Source organism: Mus caroli, chromosome 2, assembly GCF_900094665.2.
Source record: "Mus caroli chromosome 2, CAROLI_EIJ_v1.1, whole genome shotgun sequence".
NCBI classification, from domain to species: domain Eukaryota; kingdom Metazoa; phylum Chordata; class Mammalia; order Rodentia; family Muridae; genus Mus; species Mus caroli.
In genome coordinates this window covers 65,894,708-65,906,324 of record NC_034571.1, presented here as the reverse complement: position 1 = coordinate 65,906,324, position 11,617 = coordinate 65,894,708, and the positions used below count along the sequence as shown (strand labels likewise).

Here is an 11,617-nt window from a genome sequence, read left to right as displayed (position 1 = left end):
GTTATGTATATACATTTTTAGTTGCATATATAAAATTTAACATCTCTAGGAATCTTTGTGCTGGTTTCCATATGATTCTACTAAATAAGAATGTCCTCACCTCTATGCCCTTGCTGGTACTTGGTAGCATTTTTTTTTTCTTTTCTTGATGACAGTCTTTTTGGGGGGCTTGGGGTGACAGGTCACAGTATTTGCCCTTTCTCTGGTGATAAGCAATCTTGAGCTCCTTTTTTTGGATACCTATTGGCCATTTGTTTTGTTTTGTTTTTTTGAGACAGGGTTTCTCTGTGTAGCCCTGGCTGTCCTGCAACTCACTTTGTAGACCAGGCTGGCCTTGAACTCAGAAATCCGCCTGCCTCTGCCTCCCAAGTGCTGGGATTAAAGGCGTGCGCCACCATCACCCGGCCTTGACCATTTTTTATATCATTTTTAGAGCAATTGTCTCTTCAAATCTTTCATTCACTGATTAGAGGATATTTACTACTGTGTTGTATAAGTTTTCTCAATATGAATCTCAGATGTTAATAATTTAAAAATATTTTTTCCAACCTGTAGGCTGTCCTCTTCATTTTGTTCTTCACTTTGCTGCACAGAAACACTTTAGTTTGATGCAGTCTCACTTGTGACCCAAGCTATGGCTTTGGTGTGATTGTCAAGAAATTACTGCCCAAGGCAGTGTCAGTGAGCTCCCTGCATTTTCTTCTCGGAGTTTTATGGCTGTAGAGCTTATGTTTCCCCTTTAAAAATACATTTTGAGGGAAGTTTTTGTGCATGGCAAAAGATAAAGGCTCCGCAGTCACTCACATATGGGAACCTGGTTTTCCATCACTATTTACGCATCCCCCCCCCCACTTTTTTTAATTTAAAGGAGCATGTCTCACTTAAGAAAGAAAATAGGGGCTGGAGAGATGGCTCAGTGGCTAAGAGCACTGACTGCTCTTCCAGAGGTCCTGAGTTCAATTAGCAACAACATTATGGCTCACAACCATCTGTAATAGGATCCAATGCCCTTATCTGATATGTGTGAAGACAGCTACTGTACTCATATACATAAAATAAATAAGTAAAATCTTAAAAAAAAAAAGGAAAGAAAGAATATAGTAGTTGGATGTAATTATGCTCCCCTTAATCCCAACGTTCTGGATAGAGAGGCAAGGTGGGTCTCTGTGAGTTTGAGGGTACCCTGGCCCACAGAGCAAGTTCCAGGTCAGCCAGGGCTACACAGAGAAACCCTGTCTCAAAACAAACAAACAAACAAAAGGCAACCAACTAAACAATAACAACAACAAAAAAACCCAAATATGGTTGAGATCCTGGGTAAACACAATTGCTAAATGTCTGGCTTTTACTGGGCTCTAATATTTTCAAATAGCACATATTTATTGATAGATGCAAGTATTCATGGCATGTATATGATTTTATGAATTAAGTAGATTTAATTTTAATACTATAATGACAAGAAATCTCATCACTTGCTTCCCTCTCACAAAACCCATGTCAAGTGCACTAATGATCAGTTTTAAACAAGTCAACCACGTTTCTTTTAAAAAGACTTATCCCCTTGCCTGGTCTCAAAGATATTGAAAAGTGAGCACATGAAGCCTATAACTGGTGGGTGGGAATAAAGGCAATAAACTACTACAGGAGACATCATCAGCTTGTTACAAATTTTCTTGTAACAACCCAGGGATAATCAAATATTGCAACATTTAAGTATGATTGAGCCAAGGGGATATCTACAATATGTAGGATTGCTATTTAGTTTTATAACTTAAAATGGTCTATGATAATGGTGGCAAAGAAGGTCTTTGCAATAAATAACTACTTATACACATACTTCATATACATATATGTATATTTATATCCACACTTTACAAATAAGACCATGTCTAGCACATGGAGGATTTTAGTAAATATTTGGTTGAATATCAATATGCGACCTAATAGGATCTTTTCTCCCCTTCTTCTTCTTCTTCTTTTTTTTTTTTTAACAATTTTTAATTTTATTCACTAGAGTGCTTAGATGAAATGTGGAAAATAGGCGTTGATTATCTTTCTACCTTTAATGAGTTCTGAGGAGCCTCAGACTGAGCTATCACCTCGGATCCGCACCCCTCTTCCCCCCCCCCTTCCCCTTTCTTATTTCTCCTCTATTCCTTTCGGTTTTTTTTTTTTTCTTTGAAGTCGCGTTTTATGCATCCAGGCTGGCCTCTAACTCTTATGCAGCCGAGGATGACATTCTGATTGTCCTGCCTCCATTTTTCAAGCCTGGGGATTACAGTCGGATACTACTACATCAAGATAGAGTTTATGTGCTACTGGGGATAGAACCCCAGCATGTTAGTTAGGCACTCCAGCAACTTAAGCTACTTGCCTGGCCCTCACATATCTTAATGGCAAGCCTCAGTTTTAAAGACATTATTTTAGCTTAAGACAGGGCTGGGAATTCACAGAAGGATTGTTTCCTGTAGAAGAGAAAGCCAGCATAGTAAGTACCAGCTCCAAGATAAATAAAGTTGTTTTCTATATACATTGCACAAAGAATTTGGGTGGTTAAGAGAGTGAAGCGAATCTATTAATAAACTATTAGGGATATCCCAAGGAATGTTAATTCAGGAGCATATTTCTGAAGTTATGTTTACTTAGGTTTTCCCTTTAAAAAAGCTAACTAATCATTTTCCTTATCAGTATTTGTCACTGGTTGTCATAAACTCATTATTAATGGGACAGCTCTCATATGCTTCCAACCTTGCTCAATACAGGCCCCAAGTGTTCCTTTAAGCCCCAAGAGGGAACCGACTTTGGCTGAAGCCGGTGCCCAAAGCCACACCCACTGCCAGGCCTTGGGACTTGGGGCTGGCCCAGAGGAGCCTCTGCTCACACTGCGCGTTGGAATCCGGCGACCGGAGCTCTGGTGTGCCCCGCAAGAGGTGCGACTGCCCCGCCGGCCCGCTGATGGATCAACCAAGGCCACTTGGTGCGCACCACCGACGCGCTCTAGCTCATTTGCATATAGACGGGCGCGGCGCTGCGACAGGAGGGAGCGCGGGCGCGGCCCCGGGCCGTGGCGCGCGCGCGCCCTGACAGCTCGGCCCAGCTCGCTCACTCGCTCGTTCCCGGCTTCCGAGCACAGCATGGCGGTCAAGGTGACTCCAACTCTCTGCTGCTGCTTTTATTGCATAAGAGACGTTCCAAGGGCCCCGAGTGCAGCCCCCCGCCTCTTTCCGTTGCTTTCTTTGCCTGGTTCTTAGCCAGTGCGTCCCGGGGCTCTAGATTGCGGGTGGAGAGCTGTGCTGGGCTTGGACCGGAGCGAAGAGGATGCCCGGCTGGGGGAGGGGAAGGAGGAGGGATCGTGAGTTGGAGGGGCTCCCGAGGACCATGGTCGGGAGGAGGAAAAGAGTAGTGTTTTGTCCTAGATACATGGGATTGTGAGCACAGAGTTGGAGAGCATCAGAGAGGGACTGAGAGCCAGCGGGCAGGAGAACCGGGGATACCCAGGGCATCCGCGGTGGGGGAGGGGGTGGGTGTTGTCATTTGGGGCCACAATACAGTCCAGGGCACTGGTTGACATTTGCCTGGCAGGTTGTCGGATGTCGAAAGTATCCGTATTGTGGCAGCTCTCAAGGTTTAGGTCAGATGGAGAAAGGGTCGCCAAGATGACGATGTACTGTTTCTGCTTTCCACAAGAAAGGCTGCTAGGCCCCGCTATTAATTTGGCTGTTTTACATCTCCTGTTGCTCCTCTCTTGAGGCTCTCTGAATTTGTAGCTTGGTGGTTGCTACTGTATTGCTAGTAGTTGTGGAATAAAGTAAACGATTACATTGGTTTCCCTTTCCAGTTCACAGGAAGTACCGTCTGTAATTTGCTCTATCTTGCATTATTCACACCCTTTTCTCCCACCCCTTAGCCGTAGATCTCCGGTTTGACAGGTGTTATCAGCAATTAAGCTTTGGGTTTGTTTTTAGACTAAATGGCCTTATAAAAGATAAATGTGTTGTTAGCAGATGTAAACTATAATCTAAAGAGATTATGTGGTTTNTAGCNAAGCATTAACCAGTCATTCNCCCCCCCCCCCCCAGGTGCATACAACCAAACGAGGTGATCCTCATGAGCTGAGAAACATATTCCTCCAGGTAAGCTAAAGAATTTTACATCAGGGAAAGAATGGGAAGAACATGATCGTTATTCCTCTTTAAGCTCTCTAACTTTGAGAAATGCTCTTCTCACAAACATGAGTGGAGGATGTCGTTTGTACTTGGTTTGTTTTGTTTTTTTCGAGACAGATTTTCCTTGTGTAGCTCTGGCTGTCCTGGAACTTGCTTTGTAGACCAGGCTGTCCTGGAACTCGGAGGATCTACCTGTCTCTGCCTCCTGAGGGCTGCGATTGGCTCTATACCCGGCCGTTTGTACTCTTAGTAAGAACGGATTGGAAGATTTTTATTTCTATTGGGGATTGATACGAGGTTTTCCTGAGTTGCTCTTTTTGTTTGCATGACTTAGGATGACTTATAAAGTTTTCCTTCTCATAAATGTCTATGTCATTTGTTGCACAGAAATTATGACTATTGTAGTTGCGCTTTCCCCTCCCACTTATTGCAACCATAGATGGGGGTGCGGGTAGGGGTTGGTACAACATGTTTGCTTTAGATTCTTTTGTAAGGAGGCTGGTAAGATGGCTCAGTGGATAAAGGTGCTTTACCCAGAACCCATATAAATATTGAAGGAGAGAACTAGCTACATAAAGTTGTCCTCTGACTTTCATATATCTGTACATGTGCACCAGTGCTCACACATCTGCTCCTTATAATAATACATTATTTTTTTAAAAAGGGATGGGGAGAGATGGCTCTGCAGTTAAGAGCACTGTTCTAGAAGACTGGGTTGGATCCCCAGCACCCATATGGCAGCACTCAACCATCTGCAGTCCAGTTCCAGGGAATCTGTCATCTACTTCTAGCCTCTGAGAACATCACATCACATGCATGTGGTGCATAGACATACACACGTTAAAAAAGGGAAGTCTTGTAAGGATTGACTTTAAAATACCTTCCTTATGTTAAGCTTTTAGAATCAGTCACCTGACTACGCCTAGTTTTTTGCCTTTGCTTTCTTAAATTCCTAAGGTATTTTACTAAAAGTTATGTTTTTCTTGGAAGAGCTGTTTTTTAGAATCTTGTATTCTGGCTGTGGAGTCTCTGTAGACTGTTAACCTCGGGCAGACTCCTTCTGGGTATTATTTTCCACTGTAAAATGAAAGGTGACCTTCAAGGTTGCTTTCCATTCCAAAAGTCTGTGATTCTATCTTAGGAACAGATTCTAGCGTCTGCTAATGAGTCTAAGCTGGATAGCACTTCCATCCGAGACAGGTAGTTTCCTCAGGCCTGGTGAGGAGGAGGCTGCATAGGTGACCACACACAGTGTAGTTTATGAAAGAGAATTGGTAAAGGTCAGGGATAAAGTGTTTCTCTACCTTGCTTTAGCCCTGGATTTGAGTGTTAGCACCAAAAGAAAACAAAAGAGAATTAGAAAAATGAGAATTATTTTTAATTTTTATGTTTTAGACTAAGGCTTTTTAGGTAGCACAGCCTTTCTTTCTTTCTTTCTTTCTTTCTTTCTTTCTTTCTTTCTTTCTTTCTTTCTTTCTTTCTTTCTTGTGTCTTTGTTTATTGGAGACAGGGTGTTACCATGTAACTCTGGCTGGCCTGGAACTGTTACACTAGGCTGACCTCAACCTCACAGAGATCTGCTAGGGGTACCTTGAATTTGTTTGATCTTTCTGTCTCAAGCCTCCTGAGTCCTGGGATTATAAGTGTGTATACCTTGCTTCTTAGGAGCCTTGAGTTTTACAAAGTGTATTAAAAGGATCCTTTCTGGAACAAAACTAGTTATAATAGAGTCTCACCATTTGTGTGTTAAGACCTTTGTTCCTCACAAGTGTTCTTTGGGGTTCACAAAAACATATTAGTATAAGCCCTGTTATATGATTAGGGTCAGTTGTTTTGTGGAGAGTTTGTATACTATAGCTAATTTTATTTCCTGGTTAGGCATGGAAACAATAGCTGAGATGCTCTATGATGTAGTAAGAAGGGTCCAGGTATCAGGAACATGTGTGTTCCTCCCCCCATGTTCAAGGATGCCCCCAATGTAGACCAGGCTGGCGTTGAACTCACAGAGATCTGGATGCCTTTGCCTCTCAAATGATGGTATTAAAGATGTACATCACCACAGCTGGCTTTTTCTTCTTCTTCTTCTTAAGGAAGATGGGTTTAATTCACAGGCCTTGGTCTCTATAGCTCCCGATCCTTAAGCTAATTATTTAGACTTTTCAGGTTTCATCTTCTCATGTGGGACCCGGTAAAACATAAGGAAATGGGAACTGATGTCTTTTCTAGTTTTAGAAATTCTATACAGAAAAGAAAATGTGACTCATTATTCATTTGTTACTGGTTTGTGTGTGTTGTTCTTTGGGCTGGGTAGTTATTGTCGGAGCTTGGAAAGCTCATAACTATGCTATTTTAGCTTTTCATATACTTTTTTGCGGTATCTTTTTGCACATTATTATTATTATTATTATTATTACTTTGTGGTACTGGAGAATCAAACTCATCATATATATTAGGTAAACAGTCTACCACTGAGTGACACCTTACTTCTTTAAATATTATTTTGATATTGTCTATATTTTATTTTTGTACAGAAAACTTGTGGTTTATTAATTTATATTCATCATTAAACATAAAGTAGTGACTCAAGCATTATTATTATTATTATTATTAGTATTATTATTTTATTTGTTCATTTTTTTCTAGTCAGAATTTTGCTGCATAGCCCAGGCTGGTCTGATTCTTATTATGTAGCTCAGGCTAATCTTGAATTCATTGTTCAGATTACAAACAGGAGGCCACCATACTTGGCTTCTGTAGTATTGGAAGGCAAGAGAGAAACAGTGTAGAGTTCCTTAGTCCCCAGGAAAGCATAAAACTGCTGGAAAGACTTTGTATCTAGTTGGAGCAACTTTTTGTTACCTTCTAGCATATTAAGATTTTATTCCTGGTGCCAGGCGGTGGTGGCGCACGCCTTTAGTCCTAGCACTTGGGAGGCACAGGCAGGCAGATTTCTTAGCTGGAGGCCAGCCTGGTCTACAGAGTGAGTTCCAGGACAGCCAAGGCTACACAGAGAAACCTTGTCTCAAAAAAGAAAGAAAGAAAAAAAAGATTTTTATTCCTGGTTTGTCTACTTCAAGCTATGTTACTTAAAACAATTGGTTACTTGTATAAAAAGTTTCATTATAGATCCATATGGCTTTTAACATCTTAGATAGAATAAACAAAAAAAAAATAGGCCAGCTACAGTTTTCTTTAGTATTAAGCATATTTATCACATATGTTTTTGTAAATTAAGTTTATGTGTGTATGAGCAACTGTGGGAAAGTGGGCGTGTACATGCCACAGTGTGTGTGTGTGGAAGTCAGAAACCAACTTTCAGGGCTCAGTTCTTTCCTTTTTTTGGGTTTTTTTGTTGTTGTTGTTGTTGTTTTGTTTTGTTTTTTGTTTGAGACAGGGTTTCTCTGTGTAGCCCTGGCTGTCCTGGAACTCACTTTGTAGACCAGGCTGGCCTCAAACTCAGAAATTCGCCTGCCTCTGCCTCCCAAGTGCTGGGATTAAAGGTGTGCACCATCACATCCCGCTCAGTTCTTTCCTTTCACAGTGGGCTTTGGGCTATGAACTCAGGTCATTGGGCTTGCATACCAAGCTCTGTTATCTGTTGAGCCATCTTACCCTTCTAGGATATTTACAAAGCTCTATTTGTTATGTCCCATGCACTTGCATTTCATTTAGTAATAATCATCACATTAAATAATTTGATAGTAATTGAAGCAGAGGATTGAGCCAAGTCTGAATGAAGGCTCTCTGAGGCCTGCTCCCTTTCTAATGGACTGTGGTTGAGGAAGTCAGAAACTATGAAGGTGAAGACATGGCCAGATATAGAACAGTTAGTTGTGTTGGCTTGTCTAGAATGGAGGTTCGTGGAATAATGGCAGTGGTAGCTGATATTTTTAAATCAATTAGAGAGTACACTAGCTCAGCGCTCCAAACATATTTTGTTGATGTTATGCTCTTATGAGGTAGACTTGGTAGATCTGTTATGTAGATTAAATTAAATGGCTTGGTTAATGTTATTGAGTTTATAAGGGAAATTCAAATCAAGTGAGTTCCAGAACCCATACTCTTTCTTTCTTTAAGATGAGCAGATTTAGCAAGCTGTGGTGGCGCATGCCTTTAATCCCAGCACTCGGGAGGCAAAGGCAGGGAGGTCTTTGATTTCAAGGCCAGCCTCCTGGTCTACAGAGTGGGTTCCAGGACAGCCAGGCCTACACAGAGAAAAACAAAACAAAGCATAGTAAAGCAAAACAAAACAAAAGCAGCTTTAGTGGACCCAGAATTCATGAGGCAGAGGCAGGCAAATCTCTCAGGGTCCTAGGTCAGTTTGGTCTTCCTCTCAAGTTCCAATCCAACCTAGAACTTGTGGGAGAAGTTTTCTGGGGTCTGTTAACTTGTACAATCAGGTTGTAGAAGAAAGAATTTAAAACTGCCCCTTCCCTTTGTTGGGACAGGGTCTCACTGTACAACTCTAGCTGGTCTAGAATGCTCTTTGTAGACCAGGCTGACCTTGAACTCAGAGATCTACCTGCCTCTCTAGTGCTGGCATGACAGACTGGCACCATCATATTGGCTGAACCCCGCCCCCTTTGACCTCATTTCCATTCACCTCTAGAAGACCTTTTATTTATTTATTTATTTATTTTTTTATTTTTTTCGAGACAGGGTTTCTCTTTATAGCTCTGGCTGTCCTGGAGCTCACTTTGTAGACCAGGCTGGCCTCGAACTCAGAAATCCGCCTGCCTCTGCCTCCCGAGTGCTGGGATTAAAGGCGTGCGCCACCACGCCCGGCTCTAGAAGACCTTTTATTATCATTGTTTTGGACTGGGTCTGACTCACTTTGTAGCCCTAGCTCATCTCCACCTTGCAAGCCTCCTGCCTCAGCTTCCAAGTGTTGAGTTCACATGCAGTGCTACCATGCCCAGGACTAGAATATAATATATATAATATAAACTCTTAACCCTTGTTATTGCATGCTGAGAGGATTTTGGAATGGGGTGACTTTTTTTGAGAGACAGAGTTATATTAGAGATTTTGGCAGCTAAATTTTGCCAAGAATATTAAAGACAAAATAATCCGGCTACTTGGGAGGTAAAATTAAAATGTGCCTCTGTGCTGTAGCTACCTAGGAAAAATTGGCTGAGGGGTTTGGGTTTCAAGCAGTAGGTAGGCTCTGTGGGTTTCTGAGTGGGCAAATTGGAGTGGTAAAACATGGCAGCTCTGTGTGTGTGTGTGTGTGGGGGATAGAGTGTGGAGAGATTGGCAGTAAGTGGGGGTATCAGCTAAGAGGCTATTGAAATAATCCATGCAGGTGTAATGGCCTGGGGAGCTAGTGTGTGGGGAAATGGAAAGGCAAGACAACACCAGGGACTTTGTAAGCACAGAGGCTTGGATTTGCCATTAGCAATGGAAGGATTGGAGGGACAGTGAATCTTGGGTTTCTAGGAGAGATGCCAGTTGATTGGACATCTGTTTATGGAGTTGGAGAGGGTGGCTAGAGTTAAGCTTGATTGTAAATAGATGTGGCCCACTAAGTTAAAGTCATGTTAGGATGGACGCAAGTTTGTATGGGTGCTAGACTAATCCCTGTTAGGAGGACTGTTGACCAGGCAGAAAACCAGGAGCCAGTTTATACCTGACATTCTTACTTGAAGGAGGGATTGAGCTGGGAGAGGGGTGCTATGAGAGTTTAAAGTAGGAGTTTCACCAAAAGGCTAAGTCTCAAAGGCTAAAGTATCCATCATTTCTTTAGTGTAGTCTGGCTTGGGTAGGACTTGGAAGTTGAATTGAGTTCCGTATCATTTGCACTTTCTTCTAGAAAGTCTATCTAGAGGGCTAAGGAAATGGCTACGTAGGTAAAGGCTTGCCACACAAGAGTGATGCCCAGAAATGCCTGGAGCCCACATAAAAGCCAAGCAGGTGTGGCAGCTACAGCCTGTAATTCATTTACTGGAGAGGTAGAGTTTAGGTTCTGTAAGAGATCTTATCTCAAAATTACAGAGCAATGTTAGAAGAAACTCAATGAGAATGTAGGGCCTACACATCTACATACGCATCCACATACATGTGAACACATATACATGCATACTAGCCATGCACATAGATCTAGAATTTTTTTTTTCCTGGAACTCACTCTGTAGACCAGGCTAGCCTCAGAGATCTTCCTACTTCTGTCTCCCAAGGGCTGGGATAAAAGGTGTATGCTGGTATGGCCTGCTTACCTGTGTTCTTTATTACTTCTCAAAATATGATGAGTGATTTTTGTTTCCTCTTTCCCTTTCTTTTCTTCTTTCTTTCTTTCTTTCTTTCTTTCTTTCTTTCTTTCTTTCTTTCTTTCTTTCTTTCTTTTTTGATAGGGTTTTATGTATCCCAGGCTAGCCTTCAATTCACAGAGTAGCTAAGGATAACATTGAACATCTGATCTTCTGTCTCTACATCCCCAAGTACCGGTCTTATGGGTGTGTACTACCACTCAGGGCTGATGTGTTGGGTCTCAAAACCAGGCTTTTATGTCAGGCAAGCATCCTATCAACTGAGCTACATACCTAGCCTGTGTACTTTCTGTTAGTTAATAAACAGGTGTAAGGGCTGGAGAGATGGCTTAGCAGTTATCAGCACCTGATACTTGTACAAGGGTTGGGGTTTGAATCTCAGCCTTCACACAGTGGCTTACAACCATTGGTAACTCCAGTTCCAGGGGACCCAGCAGGTATGCATGGGGTGCACATACATGCACTTATGTATGTACAAACATACATACACACATACACCCATACACATAAATAAGTAAATCTAAAAAAATCAAAATAAATGATGTATTATTTTTGGGCCTCTGCCTTTCCCCTCGGAGCCCAGGAAATCAGATCACAACAGACGGATTCTTAGACTGTTTAACTGCACTGTAATTTTACAGTGGGTCCTCAATCTAAGGTTTTACTATGGACATCCTTATACCTGTCATCTCCCCAGTTCTCTCTTTCTTCTTAAGCCTTTCTCTCCCACACACTATCATTGTCCCAGTTTTTCTCCATCAGAAGTATACAGCAGTGAAAGAAGTAGTAAGAGGCAGGCAGGGTGGGGACAGAGGTGTTTGTTACAGATCTGACAAATGTCAGAAAGATGACTTAAAAGCCATCTCTGTGCTTTGTGGCAAAGTAGGCTTGTAACAAAGTTTTACAATTTTTTTAAATATATATTTTTTATTATGTATTTTCCTCAATTACATTTCCAATGCTATCCCAAAAGTCCCCCATAGCCCCCCCCCCACTTTCCTACCCACCCATTCCCACTTTTTGGCCTTGGCATTCCCCTGTACTGGGGCATATAAAGTTTGCAAGTCCAATGGGCCTCTCTTTCCAGTGATGGCCCATTAGGCCATCTTTTGATACATATGCAGCTAGAGTCAAGAGCTCCGGGGTACTGGTTAGTTCATAATGTTGTTCCACCTATAGGGTTGC

General features: G+C 42.0%; 1 protein-coding gene across 1 annotated transcript in view; it reads left to right on the top strand.

Annotated features, from left to right (window-relative positions):
- The first annotated feature begins 2,914 nt into the window (after positions 1-2,914).
- Positions 2,915-11,617, top strand: part of Slc25a12 (solute carrier family 25 member 12) — a 92,331-nt gene continuing 83,628 nt past the window's right edge. The window contains exons 1-2 of the mRNA XM_021184208.2: positions 2,915-3,146; positions 4,080-4,133. Of these exons, the coding sequence (XP_021039867.1) occupies positions 3,135-3,146; positions 4,080-4,133 (66 nt within the window). The 5' untranslated portion in view covers positions 2,915-3,134. The remainder of the gene's footprint in view (positions 3,147-4,079; positions 4,134-11,617) is intronic.